Here is a 20,227-nt window from a genome sequence, read left to right on the forward strand (position 1 = left end):
AATATATTTTGAAGGTTTTGCTAATGGATTGGATGTGAGGTATAAGACATAAAGGGATGAAATTTAAGCCCACATTGCCCAATTTCCATGCTTCCATATGTTCTTCACCATAAAGTCTATTTTCATGAGTATTTCAGTTCATTTGTACCCATTATGGTTATGGTGTTTGTTACATCACTGCAAAATAATTTATGCAAGTTCTTTATCCTGTTAGCATGACCAGCAAGAAGAATATGCCTTCTGTCTTGTTGGCCATATATTTTATTTGGGGGCTATCTTTTATACTTGTGTGTGGTGAAATAATCTTTTTGTTCACTGTGAATATATGTTGCTCTCCTTGTTTACTAAAGATCTAGATGGCCAGTAGTTAGGCAGGAAGAGGTTAGGTGGAACTTACAGACAGGGAGAGAGTGTGGGAATGAAGAAGGGTGAAGTTGCCAGGTGATGCAGGGTGAAGTTAGAACAACATTCTGTGATGAAAAAAGGTACCAAGCCATATGGTAGAAAATAGATAAGAAATATGGATTAATTTTAGAGAGCTTTAATTTGTAAAAGCTAGTTAGTAAAAAGCTAAAGCTATCAGTTAAGCAGTTATAATTAGCTAGTTAGTAAAAAGCTAAAGCTATCAGTTAAGCAGTTATAATTAATAATAAGTCTCTGTGTAGTTATTGGGAACTGGTTGGCAGTACAGAAAATTATGCCTATACCTGTGTAGTTTTCTGTGTTTGGTTTTAAGGTCTTTTGTTTACCACTCTTGTGAAATTAATATCGCTATTTAAAAACATTTTATTAATTTATCTATTGTGTATGCCACAGTTGGTGTTAATGTAGAGGTCAGAGAACAACTTACAGGTTTCTGTCTTCTACTGTGTGAGCTCTAGGGATCAAACTCAGGTCATCAGGCTTGACAGCAAGCATCTTTACCTGTCTCACTCATCTGAGCTTCAGCAGAACTCCTACTGGCTGGTGATCAGGCTGGAAAGGACTCCAGAAAAGGCCAAGACAAAAGATGGTTTCCCACTCTATGTGAGTGGCTAGTAGTTCTAAGATTCTAGGACAAACAGCCTGGACTTGGACTTGGAGGCATGTCTGCCACTTGCACCTCAACTCAGAGGCACTTGACCTGGCAGAATTGCATCAATACAGAGGAAAAGTGTAACTCTCCTCACTTGCAATGACCCCCTTATCAATTATCAAGGCTACAGATGCTCTTGCTGGTATCACCCCACAAACCACCAATATCTGACTGAAAAGAAAGAACATTTAAGAACAACTGTTGAAAGATGCCTGCATTCTTTAGCACCCCAAGACCTTGGGTACCCTAACATGTCTGCACTCTTTAGCACCCCAAGACCTTGGATACCCTAACAGTCTGGTGTTGGTTACTCCAGCTCACTGAAACCCTGTGACAAGCACTGTTTGGAATTTTTTAAAATTCTGTTTGTAATTCTGTTTGACCAAATTGGAGGTTTGATTAGCTTTCCAACCAACCAGATTTCTGCATTAAATCTTAACTGTGTTTAAGTGTTACTGTGGCTTCCAAGATGATGATTCAGAAGTAGTGGGCTTTGAATGAGTTGACTTTTTCCTAAACTGTTTGGAGGGGCTGGCGAGATTGTTCAGTGGTTAAAAGTAATTGTTGCTCTTCCAGAGAAAATGAATTCAGTTCCCAGTACGTAGGAAGATAAGGCCTACCAGACGAAAAGGAGCCAACCTGGAGTCTGCCGGGCACTTGTCAGAGGTCCTGACCATGCCTAGCCAATAAGGAGTGACCAACGGATGTTTCCTGGGTGCCTAGCAACAGGCGCTGTCAGAGGTTCTGATGGTGTCAAACCAATGAGGAACAAGCATGAAATGTCTACTGACTAAGGATCAGAACACCTGAGTCAGAACTCCTAGGTGGTGGGAAGTTATATAAGTACCCCCCCTCCGCCCGCAAGTCTGCTATAAGCCTTCTACCTTTTCACCTCCTCCCCCAAGGAAGATGTTAGGACCCAGAAAAACCAGTACCCATGCCAGGTGGCTCAAAACTGCTTATTACCCCAGTTTCAGGAAATCTGATATCTGGTGTGGGAGATCTTTTTGTCTGTGTGTTGCTTTTATAGGTATGAATAAAGAACTGCTTTGAGCCTATAGCAGAGCAGGGTGAGGTAGAGCAGAGCTAGGTGGGGAGGACTTAAATGAATGCTGGGAGAAAGAAGGGTGGAGTCAAGGAGAAGCCATGTAGCCCTGACGGAGCCAATTGGAACTTTACCAGGTAAGCCATTGCTATGTGGCAATATACAAATTAATAGAGATGGATTAAATTAATATGTTAGAGTTAGCCAATAAAAAGCTAGAGCTAATGGGCCAAACAGTGTTTTAATTAATATGGTTTCTGTGTAATTATTTTGGGTCTAAGTGGCCAGAAACAAACAAGCGGCCCACTGCAACAGACACCCTCTCTGCCTTCTTGGGAACCTGCACACATGTTTGCATGCAAACACATGCAATAAAAATAAAATGATATCTCAGAAAAAAGTCATTTTGGGTGTTTGTCTTCCTCAATCAACTTGGAATGCATGTGTGTGTGCATGTGTGCTGCATGAGTATACATGTTTGCATGTGTGTGAGTATACACACACGTGTGTGCCCATGTCTCCATGGGAGACCAGACTTTGATACTAGGATGTCTTCCTCTATTGCTTTCCATCTTACTGAGACAGGATCTATCACTGAGCATGGAGCTTGCTGATTTGGCAAGACTAGCCGATCATCAAGCCTCAGGGGTCTTATCTTTGCTTCCCCAGCAGTTGGATTGAAGAGCAGCATTTTGGGCTTTTTAATGTGGGTGCTGGGGGCTTAGAATACAGGTCTATAGGTGATTGTGAATCACACATCCTAAATATGTGCTAGAAACTGAAGTCTGGGTCTTTCATAAGCAACAAGTGCTCTTTATCTCTAGCCACCACCCCGGCACTTTCAAATATATTTTATTTTACTTTTAAATATTTATTTTTTAACGTGTATAGATGTTTTGCCTGCCTATGTATCATGTGCATGCCTGGAAATCAAGGACATCAGATGAGGGCACTAGAGGCCCTAGAACTGAAGTTACAGACCATTGTGAGCTGCTAAATGAGCTCTGGGAATTGAATCTGGGTCCTCTGGAAAAGTAGTCAGTGATCGTAACCACTGTGACATTTCTCCAGCTTTGAATATATTTTAGAACATCTCACTAGAAACTCCAGATTAAAACTCAAAAAGAGAGTTTATTCAATTTTATTGGAAGAAAGAAGTAATTAGTTCTTTATCAATTTCTGGTTAATAGCCACATCAAGGAGATAATGGTGTAGAAAGAGGGTAAATTAAATACTTTTATGGAATATGGTAAAAAAAAAAAATACCCTGCTGGAAACAGAAACATAATGTGTTTGTGGTGGTAAGTCCTAGATAAGTTTTCAAAATCAGCTTCAAGGTCAATTCCAAAAGAAATTGCAAAAATGTTTAAGAAGTCACAGTGACTTTGAAGTCACAGTGAACAATTCTAATAAAAAATAAGGCTCATATATAATATTTATATCTTAAATTATTGAAGTCAACTTAGTAAGTGCCCAGTTGTTTTCTTGTAGCTTCATTTGATGGCTTTTCTGTACCCTGAGTTCTAGAACTGCCTAGAGGCTGATCTCTTACTGAAAAGGAGATGGGGAGGCAGAGATAGATGCTGAGGAGTATTTTTCTTAGGTTGGCTCTCCCTGCTGAGCCTTAGCTCAACTGCTTGTCTCTGCTAGAAGTCACAGTGCCTGATATACGCTACTCTCCTGCAATCACAGCTGCTCCTTCAAGGTTCCTGTAGCAACCCCTGTAGGCAGAGTTTTCATTGGGATTGCTAGCAAATTTCCAAATAACCACACGGAGACTTATTATTAATTAAAAATGTTTGGCCAATAGCTTAGACTTATTACTAACTAGCTCTTACAACTTAAATTAACCCATTTCTAATCTTTTACTTACTGCCACATGGCTCATGGCTTATTACCTTATTTTGTACATATCCTGCTTCCTCTCCATCTGGCTGGTGACTCCCTGACTCCACCCTTCTTCTTCCCAATATTCTCTCTATCCTGAAAATCCTGTCTAGCTATTGGCCATTTAATTTTTTTTAATTAAAGCAATCACTGTGGCATATGTTCATGTAGTGAAAAGAAATATTCCATAAATCCTTCCGTCCTTGTATTAGTCAGGGTTCCCTAGAGTCACAGAACTTTTGGAATGAATCTCTTTCTCCTCTCTCTCTCTCTCTCTCTCTCTCTCTCTCTCTCTCTCTCTCTCTCTCTCTGTGTGTGTGTGTGTAAGTGTAATTTATTGTAATGACTTACAGACTGTAGTCCAACTAATCCAACAATAGTTAGTTTTGAATGGAATGTTCAAGAATTGAGGGTGTGGGGGTACACACCCCTAATCTCAGGCAGAAGTATGTGGGTCTCTATGATTTTGAGGCCAGCCTGGTCTACAAAGAGAGTTCCAGGACAGCCAAGACTGTTATACAGAGAAACCTTATTTCAAAAAAGCCACAGAAAGAAAGAAAGAAAGAAAGAAAGAAAGAAAGAAAGAAAGAAAGAGAAAGAAGGAAAGTCCAAGAATCTAGTAGTTATTCAGTTCCATGAGGCTGGGTGTATCAGCTGGTCTCATGTATATGCTAGAATCCCAAAGAAGTAGTGAAGGAATTGACGTGCTGGCAAGGCGAGGGCAAGCAGGCTTCTTGCATTGTCCTTAATAGGTTTCCAGCAAGTGTGTGGCCCAGATTAAAGGTGTGTCTTCTTGTTTCAAGATCTGGATTAAAGGCATGTGTCATCTCACCTCAAGATCTGGATCAATGCCATGTGTGGTGGCACATATCTTTAGTCCCAGCACTTGAGAGGCAGAGGCAGATTTATGAGTTCAAGGCCAGCCTGGTCTACAGAGAGAGTTCTAAGACAGCCAGGACTACATAGAGAAAAACTCCATCTTGAAAACCAAAAGGCGGAGAATAAAAAAGATCTGGATCAAAAGCCTGTGTCTTCCAATCTCAAGACTTGGATCACAAGCGTACCCTCCATTTCTGGATTGTAGTTCATTCCAGATATAGTGAAGCTGACAACAAAAAATAGCCATCATAGTCCTCTTGCCCCTTTAGGCTATAGCTGGTAATGGGTCCTGTGTGTGCAAGCCTTGGATATGTCTCATTTATTGTTCTATGGCTCTTCATACCAGCCCTCACTCTGTAAACAGACCTTTTCTCCACTCTCCACAGGCATCATACTTTAGCATGCTAGGATCTGAACTAATAGAGGAGGGGCAGGAAGGCAACTTTGTTGATAAAGTGCTTGCCTTGAAGGCAGTAAGACCTAAGTTTGATGCCAAGAGCCCAGGTAAACATGCCAAGAGTAGCAAAGAAAGGCATTTGCTGCCAGGCCTGAATACCCAAGTTTTATCCCTGGATCCACAGGGCAGAAGGATAGAATTAGAAAAAGTTGTCCTCTGACTGCCACAGGAACACACACATATTAATAAATAAATGAATATAATTAAAAAAATAAAATGCCAAGTGTGGTGACAACACTTGTAATGTTCTGACTCAATTTCTCTGCATTTGCCACAGTGGGGGTCCAGAGGCCAATTTTTATGTGCAGTTTCTGGGTCCTCAGGATTGGTGACTGTACCTTTATTCAGTGAGCCATCTTGCCAGGCATATTTTAACATATGGCCTATTAAATGTACTTTTTTATTGTTTTGCTTTTCCAAAATAGGGTTTCTCTGTATAGTCCTGGCTGTCCTGGAACTCACTCTGTAGACCAGGCAGGCTTTGATTCACTCACCTCTGTTTCCTAAGTGCTGGGATTAAAGGCATGCATCACCAGGCCTCTTTTTAGGCTTTTAATTTAATTAGTTATGTATCATATAGTAGCATTTTGGCAAAAGACATACTATATATGCAATGGTAATCCCATATGCTTTTCTGTGACATGTAAGCTTCTGTAAGCACACTATGTTATCACTATGATGAAATAACCTAGCAACTTTAGGTTATATTCCTAGAGCATATCTCTTATTAAATAATATATAACTGTACAGAGATGCTATCGTAGTTTTCTTTTGATTATCTTCTGATAAAAATTTGCCATAATTGTTTCAAGCTTCTCATGCTGCAATTTTCTTGGGTCAACACTTCTTTTTATAATACTAAGTACCATTCTGTGCTTATGAATAAAATTAACCCATTTATATTTATTGTAAAGATAAATGGACTTATTCTAGACATCTTATTTTTACCATACTTTCTTCTTCTTTCTTTTGTTTTTCTTGTTCCTATTTCTGCCTTTTGTTGCAGTGGGCAGGTTTCTTCGTTCCATTTTCCATCTCTTAATGGTCTGCATATTATAAATTCAACTCAACTTAATTCTTCAGCACTCTTCAAGCTTTAACTTTCTAATGTCATATATTCAGATCAAATATATTTCAAAATGAACATGATACTAATTAGCGTTGCACTCCTCAATGCATTTTTGAACTTTATCTGATGTTCCATTTTCACATTTGTAAAACAGGCAATTTCCATCCATTTTATGTTATGTTTAAATGTAATGCTGGGTCAAGCACCAGGCTTCATAAAGAAGTCTTCAACTATTCATTCCCTTTCTTCATTCAACCAATAATTTTCTGATACAAACCACATAATCTTTTCTCTCCTTTGTCCTTCAAAGTCACCTCTTCCATTATCACTTTTATCATCAACTCCATCCACTTTTTCAGATTCTTTGTTAAGTCTCAGAACATCTTATATCCACTTTGCATTAAAAAATCCATCCCACATAGTATTTAATAGATCGTTTGCCTCCAGATTTAACGAAGATCATTTTCCAGTAACTCCATGCCTTTCTTCACTTAGCCTTCAAAATGGCGTCCCTAGTCATGCACGACCGGCGCCACGTGCGCCTGCGCCTCCAGCGGCCATTTCACCCAGCAGCCCAAGTTCCAGAGCCCGCCCCTGCCGGCGCCTGCGCATGAACCTCCGGGGCCTAGTGGCTCCTCCCCCTAGCTGCGTACGCCTGAAACCGCACGTCCCTGTACCGTCCCTCCCCCGCGAGCTGTGTACCGCCCCCGCCCCTTTCCCTTGAGATTCTTCCGCCTCTGGGAAGGGCCATCTTCGCTCGACAACCTACGCGCTTCGAGTGCAGTCCAATCGGCGCTCCCGGTCCAGGGTCTCCCCGTTCAGTCTTATCTGTGAGCCAGTGCGATTTTTTGTCTGGCTTCAAAGTCGATAACCGATTCGGCGGGACTTTTTTGCGTAGCGCGAGGCAACAAATGGAAGAATGGAGCAGCGGCGGAGGGATCTGTCGACTGCGTCCTGCGCCCTCTAATGAGGGTCGGCTTCGAGTCGGAGGGGGGGGGGAGGGGAGGAGGCAGCCAAGGAATTGTTTTTTTTTCCTCGCCCCGCCCTCTTCAGAATAGCCAATAGAAACAGACTGTTTCTTCAGATGCCCCGCCCAGCCCCCGAAGCCCAGCCAATGAACGGTGGCAGCGGCTCCGAGGGGGCGGGCCCGGCAGCCTGTGCGTGTCTTGTGAGAGCGAGCTCTTGAACCAAGTCAGAGCTGGAGTCGGCTGGGCGGCAGGGCTCTCTTGCCGCCGTCGCGGGTGACTCAGGGAGGCGGGAGGCGGGGTAAGCGCGCCGCGGGCCTCAGCTGCGGGAGATTGAGAGAGAAAGGTGAAGGGTCCGCGCGGGCGGTCGCCCCGTCGCCTCGGCTCACGGTGCAGGCCGGGCGGGGGTGCGCCCGAGTCGGCGGCCCGGAAGCGGGGGGCGGGGGCGCGGCAAGTGTCGAGTCGCGAGCTTAGTCCACGGCGGCTCCGCGGCCGCCCGGGGCGGGGACCGGCCGCTGGGACGGGCCCTCTGCACTCGGGAAGCCTTTTCTTTGCCGGGGTGAGGGGACGAACACTTAGGAAAAAGCACCGGAGCTGCGGCTCCGTCGTCCCTCCTCTCGCTCGGCGTCCTGCTTTGAAAGGTTTGGAAAAAGCGAAAGTTGGTGGGGCGAGAGGGTCACGCGGCGCTCGGGCCGGTGTTTGCGGCCGGGGAGGGCTGGAAGGGGGTGGGGAGGCGCGGGTGGCAGCTTGGAGTACGGGGTCCACCTGCGGGGGTGTCACTCCACCGGTCCCTGTCGGCGCTTCTTGTCTCGGGCCGCCTCCGACCTCGGCCGCCCCCATCGAATTTTGTTTTTGTGCCTTTTGCAGGGAGGAGCCCTTCCTGCTGGCGTGGAAACCATGGTGCTCACGCTCGGAGAAAGTTGGCCAGTATTGGTGGGGAAGCGATTCCTTAGTTTGTCCGCAGCCGAAGGCAGCGAAGGCGGCCACGACAGCTGGGACTTGGAGCGAATCGCGGAGTGGCCCTGGCTGTCGGGGACCATTCGAGCTGTTTCCCACACTGACGTTACCAAGAAAGATCTGAAGGTAAAAAACAAAAACAAAACAAAACACAAAACCCCAAAACAAACAAAAAAACCCATCTCCTGGGGCTGGGCAGTCGGCCGGTTTTCAGTTACCTTGGTAACGCGGCAGTCAAGCTTCCCCTCCCTCCCTTTTTTGAAATGGGCCACTAGAAAGTTGGCATGTGATCTAAAGGTGCAGAAATCTAGACATTGAAAGTCTTTGAAATGGTGTGTAGCGTCAAGGTGTGTTTGGCCTAGAGCTCCAGCTGCCTGAGATTAATAATGGGTTTAGGATTGTTCAGACATGCTTCATTAATGCAGGCGCTGGGTCCCACTAGGACCTTGATTATGCCCCCAACGGGAGGAGTGTTTATTAGTAATAGGTTAGAGAAGTGGATGACATTTATTGAGGGCTAGCTTGGAAGTGCTTTCAAAATAGATGATTGGAGCTGGGAGTGTTGCTCTTTATTTCTTCACTCAACTTTTTGAACTTTACGACTTGGAAATGAAGTATGTGTAGAGGGCGGGGCTTAGTTCCGTTCAGCTTGTTGAGGTGGGTATTTGCTGGTGTGTGGTTAATGAGGCCAGAGTGAGTTCCTGTTGTCAGAGAGGCTGGGTTGGTTTGGGTATGACCATATATGGATGCCTTGGGTGGAGCTGTCCCATACAGGGTGTTTTGGAAGAATGCCTTCAGAAATACTACATGTGGGTGTTTGGGAGGAAGGAGAGAAAGGGAACTGGTGTGACCAGTGAACATATTTTTGATGTTTTTGAAAACTGGAAGCCTTTCGTTCTTTTGAAAGGATGAATTCTGTGATACAAGTATTGGTATGGAAAGATAGTCTGGAAACAAGCAGTAAGGAAGCCTTGTGTCATCAAAGACTCCCTTGTGCAAAAAAACTTCCGAGAAAAAATTCCTAACAAAGACTCCTAAGTGGTGATAACTCGAGCTTGTCAGGACAGAAGACAATTCTACCCTGAGTAATGTACATGCTTCTGTACTCTGCTTCTGGGAAGCTACTCAAAGGACGCAAGTTTTAGCTGTTGTCAGTTGAATGTTGATTTCTGAAACACTTCATTTGAACACAGACTTGACAGTGCATGCCTATACTGTTGTGGGTCTTAAGAGGATTATTGGAAAAGGATATTTGGTTATATATTTACAGTTTTTTCCGTGTGCCTTGTATTCATGTTGCAAGGAAGAGTGACCACGGGACATTCAACCACACTCCAAGCATCATTGTGATCACTAACAGCTACACTCTTTTTATTCCCGTACTTTGGGCTACTAAGGGCTGTTGTTCCCATTTTACAGATAAAGATCTTATGCCTAAGGAAGACAGTTTTTTAGCCCTTGGGCCTCATAGTTTGGAATGAATATAGCCTGTATTCTAACTCAGGACCTTTTCCTGCAGAAGCTTCTGGCTTAACCATACTGCCCATCATAGAGTGGAGCCACAGTGCTGCTGCTGCTTTTCTCCTAACCCACTCATTCCACCAAATCTGTTTTAGAGATAGTAAATTGTGTGGGGATGACCAATCTATTTGCTCTAGGGTAATAACCACTGCATAAAGTGGGCTGTGTACCAAATTTCAATCAATTCACCTGATAAGTTAAAAAAAAACTTAAAAAAAAAACTTCTAATACTTTTTTTTTGATCTGATCTAAATGGGAGCAGTATTTAAGCTTTATAGTCCTTAGTTCTTGGGAAGGTGACAGGAGGCTAGGTATTTCCTTCCTTGATTAATGACCTGTTGGATTACACATGCAATGTAAAATATGTAAAATGTCCTTAACATATTTTCATCTCCATACTCCCTCTCCCCCAAGCCTTTGAGGAGGTGATAGCTTCCCTTTCAGAGAACTCTTTGATCCAGACTGATATAATTAGCCACTATATGATGGTGGGAACATTTGAATCCATGTTTCCCAGTGTGTATTTTGGGATTTCAGCTCAAGAAAATTTTTGATATGAAGGATTTTGCCTTACTGCAAATTTTTATAACTCAGTTCTTGTATAAGTGCAAATCTGCTTTATTTTTCCAAACATTTATCACTCTGTTCCCTAGTTGAGTAGTAACTAATTAAGTTTAGGGGGGCATACTGTGTTTAACAGAAATGTGTCTTAAAACTCTAGAATCAAGTTATGCTTTGTGAGATTAAAGCAAGAACCAAGAAATTAAGACCATGTTTACATCTAGGCTTAGGACACTGAGGGTGGCAGAGTGAGTAGGCTAAATTAAAGGGGATTTCAAGTTGTATGCAACTGTCCATTTATTGTTAGTCCACATGTTAGCCTTCCTAGACTTGCAGTTGGATGAAGGATAGCAAGATGAATGCTGCTTAACATTGTTTCACCTAGAAAAAGACTTTGTAACGAAATGATTTTAAAGGTTAGAAGAGCATATGTAGCAGTGGATTCTGAAGAAGTTAAAGAAGTCATTGTCAGATGGTTATGTAGCAAGTGCCATTTTGAACCCTTATAAGTATTCTGTTAGTAAGATTCCTTTTTTAATACAGGAAATTGAGATTTAAAGAAGTTAGATAACTTTGTCACTCTTCTGCAGACCTCAGACAGTGACTTTAATATTCAGATAGAATGGGGTTAATGTTCTTTATTTATATATGTCTTTGTGTCTTAACACCTGGAACTTTGCTTGGCAGTTAGTGTGTTCAAACTTAGATGAATAAACCAAACATGGGGAAATATAGAAATCATTTACTGATGAGGCTGTGGCCATTGCCTAGTTTCAGGACTTGTTTTACCTTGCCCAACTGTTTCTACTAGAGGGTGAAGGGTACATATGCTTGTTTGGAATGCCTTCTACCCCCGCCTTGCCTGTGTAGGTCTTTAGCTTCCTTTCAGTCTGCTGTTTCTTGAGTTTTTTGCCCCCTCCTTTGGTTGTCTTTAGCAAATACATAGTCTTTATTTCCTGTGTATGTCATTTCTTACAACTGTCAGCAATTAGATGCTTTGATTGGTGCCTAGTCTCTGTCCTTCCGTACCACTTGAACTGGAAAATTGTGGATCCACTGCCATTGAAGCTATGTAAAATTAGAAACTCATACCACAGAGCAGTAAACACTGTTTACCTTTTAAAATTGAATGTTAGGTTATCGGATCTTCAAGTAGCATTGTACACATGTACACGCACACACACTGAATTGTTTTTTAATTTGTGGATTAGTGAAAGTACTAGTGCTCTGCATTGTAGAGCCAGGCATAGGGTCCATGGCTACCCAGACACTTCTGCTCTAGCTATGCCATCCTACTGTGAACTTGAACACATTTTCCCTGGCATTTCCAATGGTTTTATGATTAGATACTCAGGTGAGATGAGTTTAAAGCCAAAATTGTAGGTTTGGAGAATAGCTTGATATGATGTAGCATAAAGACTTTACTGTTGGGGGAAAAGTTACTTGAAATAATTTGAGCTATCCAACGTATGATCAATATTTGATAGACTAATAGGTACCACTTATAAATACTCTATTAAAAGAAAAGCAAACTTGGAAAGTATAGGTAGTGAACCGTAGTTAATTAAGCATAAATAATATCTCTTTGTATGCCCATGGAAAGTGCACAGTGAGAACCAGGCAGATTGATCAGCAGATAGAGTTGTCTTTGTTACTCTGTCATGCAGTTGTTATTTGAGTTGTCTTTGAATATGAGTATCTTTTGACAGAAATATTGGCAGGTGATTATCGAGAGGAGTGCTCTTAATTTTTGATAATTTAAGACAGGTCCTGTGTATCTGAGGAAGTCTTGACCTTGTGATTGCCCTGCTTTGCCTCCCTCTGCCTTTCCTAACTCAGCATCTCAGGCATGTTAGGCAAGTGTCCACACTGGGAGACAGCCCTGGCTTCTAAAAGACACACGTGATTTTAATAGGAAACTGAAAAATGGTGGGGAGATTACAGTATGTATTGTGTATGAGTCATCTGTTTTTAAGCCAAAGCTAATATGAATTTTAGCCAAACACAATCTAATACTTGAAAGTTACGTAGATGTGTCCAACCTTTGGCATGTGCCCCAGGATAGCTATAAATGCAGCCCAACAAAAATTTGTACACTTAAAATATTAGTTTTTGTTCTTTTTAAAAACATGATTGTATAGCTTTTGGAATTACACTTTGTAGACGGTAGTGTCATTTTGCCATGTTGAAAGTTGGACAGTTTTCAATAGCTAAGCTTTTTATTCTCTATCAAATTTGAGAGAGTTCTTTTCCAATTTTTGAATTAACTATCTTAAGCTTCAAATAGTGAATGGATAATAATTGTGATTGTTACTTAAGTTTTGGGAATCTACTTAGTATCTTAAAGGAAATCCTGCACCTATTGTGAATACAGCCAGATATTACGTAATCATGTTGTTAAGTCTGCCAGTCCTAATATGTGATCTAGCAGTGAGAGTTATCATGAAGTCTTAAGATGCGCAGAGTGGTACCTAATTTTAATCCCATCACTTGGGAAGCAGAGACAGGCAAATCTCTTGAGTTAAAGGCTATTCTGGTCTGTCCAGTCAAATAATAGACAAGCTAGGGCTATATAAGACCCTATCTCAAGAAAATAAAAAAAAATGCTTCATAATTATTTTTAAATCTAAATCCAGTGAAAGGTAGATGTTACTATTTTTATTTTGAAACTAGTAAAATAAGAGTCGAAGGATTAAATTTAGGGTTTAGACTTTTTAACCAGTGTATTTCTTTCTTTTGAGTGTGTGTGTTGTGTGCAAGTGTGAATGCATGTGTGGTAGAGACCAGAGGTAGATGCTGAGTTTCCACCTTACTCTTCGAGATAGGGTCTCAGTGAGCCTGGAACTTGCTGACTATGCAAGACTGATCAAACCCCCAGCTCTCCATCTCCTGTTCACAGCACTGGAATGACAGACAGATGCTGCCATGCTGAGCTTTTTGTGCATACTAGGATTATGAAATGGGGTCCTCATGCTGTACATCAGACTTCTCTACTCCTCTGTTATTACATCATACAAAGTAATGGGTTCTTAGCTGGGGTTCAGGTTAGTTGGTTCCTTAGCTTGCTTAGGTTGATTTTGTTTGTGTAAAATCATTTTAATAAAGCTTTGGAGCTGGGGTTCAAGCCCATATCTCTAATTCTGTACTTTTGTTTATGGTTATTCCTTTTATTCCAAATTTCTAATTTGTAGTAAAACTGTCCCTGAAAACTGGGCTAGGCTTGAGACTGATACATACAGATTATCTGCCTAGGAAACAGGAACATGGCAATCTTTGAACATGAAGCTGGTGTTAAAAGTTGTGTGTCACTGTTTGGGTGCTGGGAACTAAACCCAAGTCTCCTATAAGAACAAGAAGTCCTCTTAACTGCTGAGCCATCTCTTGCTGGCCTCAGTGGTTTTAAAGAAGTACTGTGTAGACCAGGAAGGTTTAGGATTGGTGTTACCAACATTGAGCTGGAAACCCGTCACCTTTTACATAGATAACAGAAACAAGAACGAGTTCAGAGAGAAATTGTTGATTTACTCATTTTTAATAATTTGGTTAAATGATTGGAAATTGTCTGCCAAGGATATATGATGGTACACAGAAGCAGACACAGACTTTGACCGGTTGGACATCATGTGTCAGTCTCCCACAAATAGCACCTGTGCATGCGTTCGGAAGGAAAAATAGATGTTTTCATTCCATCCATGGGAGATGTTGACTCTGATAAGGGAAAGTGTCTTCAAGGAAAGGATTCTCTAGTTTCTAGCAGATGAAGGAAGCAGATGAGCTAGTAATCCTCACTGCTGAGGAGGAGGAGTCATGAGCAGACTCCATAGATAAAAGAGCGATTAATCCTTGAAACTCAAAATGAGGGGCTGGTTTGTAGGAAGAATTTTAAATAAAAAATAATTGATTCTTTTGTATTGGATATTAAGTGATTTTTTTTTGAAATCTGCTAAATAAAAAGTTTAAATATATAGAATAAATGACTTAAATATGGGGTTTTTGTTGTTTTGTTTTTTTGTATTTTGTTGTTTTTGTTTGTTTTTTTCAAGACAGGGTTTCTCTGTGTAGTTTTGGAGCCTGTCTTGGAATTTCCTCTGTAGATCTTGAACTCACAGAAATACTGCCTCTGCCTTGTGAGTGCTGGGATTAAAGGTGTGTGCCACCACCGCCCGGCTCAATATGGGATTTTTTTTTTTAGCAGGTTTATATTTTGTGATCAATTCCTGACCCAGGGAATTATAGAGACCTGCTTTGGTATTGTGGTTCTTTTTTTTTTTTTTTTTTGTACGTGTTTTTTTGTTTTATTTTGTTGTTGTTGTTGTTGCTTTTTGGTTTTTGTTTTGGTTTTTTGCTTGTAGTTTTGTCATAATTTTCATTTAAGTAACTGTGTGGGCTATCGCTGTAGCTCAGTGATGGAGCACGTGCCTGGGTTCTTCCTCAGCACTGGAAATCAGATAACAGCAGACCTTTAGAGCTGCGTCTATGTTTCTTTATGGAGTAAAGAAATTAGTTTTAGGCTTCTAACTCTGAGGTGGATTTTCCAGGTCAGTTAGAAGGGATGTTGAAGAGAAGCCATATATGTTATGCTTTGTGCTAAGTTCTTCTGATACTGGGGAACTCTAAAGGTGGGTTGTGGTAGTGGAAGAGTCATTTTAGACATGCTCTTAATATTAACAGGGAGTTACAGTGCAGCAGAATAACTACAGGGGTTTCAAATTCCTTCTGGCTCTCCAAAGGTCACACTCTAATTAGCATATGTAAAACCCTTCTAGTTCAGAGTTCTTTGAGTTGTAGGATTTCCAGAGGTCATCTTGAGGGTATTGACCCTAAGTGCTCTTTATACTTGTGTATCCTGGGAGCAAGAGCTTGGTCCATGTGTGAGTACCTATGATTATCTTCCATATTGTATAGTCTGTGAAATGGGGATAGCATATGCCCAGTAGAAACATCATGCTTACAAGTAGGATAATGAGAGCATAAAACTTAAGCATTTATAATTGAGTTTGCTTTATTGTGTTTAGGTGTGTGTGGAATTTGATGGAGAGTCTTGGAGGAAGAGAAGGTGGATAGATGTCTACAACCTTCTTAGGAGAGCGTTTTTAGTAGAGCATAACTTGGTTCTGGCGGAACGAAAATCACCTGAAATTCCTGAACGAGTTATTCAATGGCCTGCAATAGTGAGTAAAACTTGTGTTTTGTTGAGCTGACAAGTAGAGAACATTTAATCCATTTTGGGTGAAACAAAGGAAATATAATGCCCCTTTGACCTTCAGGGAGACAAGTGTCATGTGTGACAAGGTGGAAGAGTTAAAAGAGCACTCAGGGTTTTCTGCCTACCCTGACAGGAGCTTTGTGGCTCTAGGCAGGTTCCATGACTTTTTAGGGCCTTACTTTCTTCACTTAGAAGTAGAGGTGGAGGTAATGTCAAGGTACAAGTTAGAAAGTAACAGACATGCATTCACACAGATCCCATGGTTTGGTCAGACTGTCAGCACTTGAAGAAATCTGGAGTTTGCTGCTGGCTTTTAGACAAGTATGGCAGGTGCGTTCTAATAGGCAATGTTGACCGGATACTGTGGGCATTGATAAAGAGGCCTGAGGTGGGAGGGGTGGGTAGAAGGACTCAGAATATGATGGGACTCTAAGTATTGTGTAAAATCAGGCTTTTACTCTACCCGCATCATAAGTATGGAGCAAAAGTGGTCTACCTGGGTGTAATGGCACATGCCTTTAATCCCTGTACTTGGCAGGCAGAGACTGGCGGATCTCTGAGTTTGAGGTCTGCCTGGTCTACAGAATGAGTTCCAGAAAGACAAAGAACTCTCTCAAAAAAACAAAAAACAACAAAAAAGTGATAGGCAGATATGGAGAGGACAGGCCAGATTCTGTGTGATGACAACAAGCTTGAAGCAGGAGTCAGGTATGGAGAAGCTGGAGAAGCCGGGAAGCAGATGGAGAACTGCCAGATTGTGCAGGCTGCTAGCAAAAGTTTATATTTTGTCTCTAATTGAAAAGCCACTGTAGATGGTTGAGTAATATGGGGTTGTGGTTGTATTCTGCCCTATGTATTTTTTTTCCAGCTGTTAAGAATTTTCTAAAAATATACCCCGTCTCTCAGGAAAATAAAGCCAAAAACATGTACACATTTTTTTCCACATAAGTTTTTTGGAAACTCATGGATCTGTAGTCCCGATTGTGTGTTAATAACTCCCAAATGTATATCTGGTTTACATTAAATTACTGGGTTTAAATAAATGTTGTAATCTGGTGGCAACACAAACATTAGGAAATCCTTGCAGTAAATAAAAACTTCATGGCTTTGTCACGTTCTTCATGTGTGGAAAATTGCCAGTTCCTTTTTCCAGAATGGCGTTGATAGCAGTTACAATGTCATGACAGGTTTTTGTTTTGCTTTTAGATGTACAAATCTCTAGTAGACAAAGCTGGCTTGGGATCCATAACTTCTGTTCGGTTCCTCGGAGATCAACAAAGTGTATTTGTTTCCAAAGACCTTTTGAAGCCTATACAGGTAAACCTTAGGAATGGCATTTAACATACAAATAGAAGTTCTTTTAATATGAGAAGTAAAACACTCATTGCCCCTCGTTCTGATGCCTAATAGGGAAAAACTGACCAAAGTTAGTTGTTGTCTGGCATCTCAGTGTTAGTCTGTGGGTTTGTGCTGTCCTTTTAGAATTTAAAGGACGCCAGTATCACATTGATGTGTAGTGTGGTATGGAAAGAGGTAGGTGTGATATGAAAGTGATATTTTAAAGTTACTTTATATAGGTGTACACATATGCAATCCTCATTCGTGGCTTGTGAGTGCCTATTCGCTCAAATACATTTATAATCCTCAATTGCTGCTTGTGCTGCATGGCTCTGCGGAGTCCTGCACAGAGCAACATTTTCAGTTTTCTGAGACCAGCTCCAGCTGAAGTCACACAGGGAGGTTGTCTTCTGCCATTTTCAGCTTTGATAGTGGGAAGAAATTTCATTGTGCATCTTAGTGCTGATTTTTTTCCTATTCCATTTTCTCCTGTCTTCTTCTTTTGTTCTCTCTTTTTTATTCCTTTCTTTTTCCTTTCTTCCTTTATTTTTTAAAAAATTTTATTATTTTAAGTGCTGATAAAAATGTTACAGTGCTGTCTGGTGTAAGAAAGCGGTAAAGAAGAAATTGTTGCATTAGATACCAAGTTTTTTTCAGCCATGAGGTTCAGGGTTAATGGAACAGCAATATATATTGAGATATTATCTTTGAACAGATGTACACATAAGACTGTTGCATATTGATCAACTGATAAAAATGTGAACTAGAGGTTCACAAATGCCTGTATTTCTCCTTGGAGCAGTTGTTCCATGTCCTTAGTTCAGTGTTCTTAGAGACTGTAGTCAGTTCTCATTATCAACAGTAGTCACTGTGTGTGTGCAGTCAGGTTGCAGAACTTGCACATCTTCTCTACAACAATTAAGTTCTTGGATCTCGCTCATAGGTGATTGTTAAGTTTGTTAGAAGGGAGGGATCACTACCTTAAGAATAGTGTTGGCTTCATAATAACATTCATCTTTTAGATAACATTTTATTAAGCTTTACTAATGCCCCTTTTCACTTCTGTTTTGTGATTTGGAGTCTCTTTATTTCTGTATCACACAGAGTTAGCTAAACCTCTCCATTTGCTAACAGACATTTTGGAATCCGTGTGGTCAACAGGATTGATGAGCCTGTATTGGGAAGCCTGGAACACTGGCTTTCTCTCTACTCATATCTCACTTCCTTGTCCTGGAAAACAAGTCTGATAATGCATGTACTATATAGTGTTTTAAGTGTTGACATGGGAACATGCTTACTCCTGAGTTAGTTTCAGATGCAACTTATATGTGTGTTAGGCAAGTTCAAGGGATTTTCCTACTTTAAATGGAAGAAGGACTTGTCTATAAAAAGAATCAGGGAATTAGTGAAGTAGATGTTTTACTTTCTGAGTAATAAGAGTAGTTTTTACTTCTGGGCACTGGATTTTCAGAGTTTATATTTTTCATGTGTCCTAGCTTTTCAGTGAAAGTAGAATTTTTAGTTTTGTTCCTTAAGACTGAAAATTCTAGATTGAAGTTTTTTTTCCTCAGGAAAAACGCATGGTGGGTTGTCAGTGTGAATTTACTTATATGTTACTAGCAATATATAGTTAATTGAAGGGGATATAATATATGTATGTTATCTTTTACTAAAGAATAGTCAAAGTTTTATTTCTTCAGGACATCATCTTTGTAGATAGGCATTTCTCTGTAACATCCCATGTTGGAGGCTGTTATGACCCTGTGGTATGCTTGCTCTAAAGTAATATAGACTGCACCTGAAAACCCCTTTGACATATGCAGAAATTGGAATTGAAACTGTCTTGACATTGAATATGATAATCTTTGAGTAAGAAAAGGGTATCTGTACTCACTGTCAGATTTCTTGGGCCCTAAAACTCTCCTAGACGACTAGAGTTAGTCTATTTCATTAGAGAACCCTGTGTAGCTATCTTTGTTAATTCATTATTTCATTTTGTAGTAAGAGTTGGTGAATCATCTTAAAATATTTTTTATGAAATTATAATAGCAGGAAGTGCATGAAATAAAAACACCTGCATCTGAGTGTTTGGTCATTGGCTTTGAGTACTTATGGAGCTTCTAGGTTTATCTGATGTTACCCGACTAAAGAAATGCAGTTTTCTAGCATGGCCTCTTACTCTGAGACTAGTTGTTTCCAGCAGGAGACATGAGCGAGCCTCATCCAAGGCGGTACAGGATAAGCCTCAAGGTCTGCTACTGAAGGGCTCTTTGCCTAATACCTTTTTTCTTTGCTCTATTAGAAGTTGGGTTTGTCAAGTGATTCCTATTGACAGTTTTTGTATAAATTTATCATAACTGGTTATGCACACAAAACCAGGAAGCTGTGGAATAGTGCCAAGAATGGAGCTACTGCCAAGAACGGAGTGTCTCAGAACAAGCTTGTTCTGAAGTCTTAGGCTATTCATTCAGATTTTCTGTTTGTCTCTTCACCTTTTATAACAAGAAATGCATTTGGAATACTATTTAGATTAAATGAGTTTATGTGAAATAATTTTTTTTTTGATAAAAACAGTAATTTCAATGAATTGACATTATGCATCTGTCTTGTGTGTTTTCCCACTTTTCCCGATCCTTAATAGGGTTTGGGATGTAGAATATTTTTATTTGAATTGGTCAGTTGGATTTGTGTTTTATTCCTATAACCAAAATTATGTCATGTTGACTCCTAGTTTGCGTTTTGAAAATTAATTTTTATGTGTCTGTATGAGTGTATGCCATGTGTATGGGTGCCCTTGAAAACCAGAAGAGGCATTGGTCCCCTGGAGCTGGAGCTAACAGACATCTGATGTGGGTGCTGGGAACCAAAATGGGTGCTCTGGAAGAGCAGACTAAGACTTCAAAACTTTTCCCTGAGCCATCTCTCCAATCCAGCCCATAGTTCATTTCATGTTTCTGACTTGGGTGGTTTAATTACAGTCTTCTGAATACTTGTGATTGGTGGTTTTTGACCTGTTCAATTCACTGGAGTTATAGTAGTTTACAATCAAATGATTAGTAGATATTATCTTAATTAATCTTACTGAACCAATTGAAACATCCAATTCTTAGCATTCATAAATAACTCTTGTGGTCTTTAATTTTACAGGATGTAAACAGTCTTCGGCTTTCTCTTACTGATAATCAGACAGTCAGTAAAGAATTTCAAGCTTTGATTGTAAAACATTTGGATGAAAGCCATCTTTTACAAGGTGTGTAGATAAATCTG

The 20,227-nt window shown here is 40.7% G+C and overlaps 1 protein-coding gene across 3 annotated transcripts in view; it reads left to right on the plus strand.

Moving 5' to 3' along the window:
* Positions 1-7,544: 7,544 nt before the first annotated feature.
* Positions 7,545-20,227, plus strand: part of Kdm3a (lysine demethylase 3A) — a 43,135-nt gene continuing 30,452 nt past the window's right edge. For 2 of the 3 annotated variants that reach the window (XM_048430597.3, XM_048430740.3), the window contains exons 1-5: positions 7,545-7,678; positions 8,245-8,460; positions 15,432-15,587; positions 16,829-16,939; positions 20,108-20,210. In XM_048430597.3, coding sequence (XP_048286554.2) covers positions 8,275-8,460; positions 15,432-15,587; positions 16,829-16,939; positions 20,108-20,210 — 556 coding nt within the window. In that variant the 5' untranslated portion in view covers positions 7,545-7,678; positions 8,245-8,274. Of the gene's footprint in view, positions 7,679-7,817; positions 8,019-8,244; positions 8,461-15,431; positions 15,588-16,828; positions 16,940-20,107; positions 20,211-20,227 lie in introns of those variants that run through there. The other variant, XM_048430663.3, reaches the window with a different exon arrangement.

Source organism: Myodes glareolus, chromosome 6 (assembly GCF_982192425.1).
Source record: "Myodes glareolus chromosome 6, mMyoGla1.1, whole genome shotgun sequence".
Lineage (NCBI taxonomy): Eukaryota > Metazoa > Chordata > Mammalia > Rodentia > Cricetidae > Myodes > Myodes glareolus.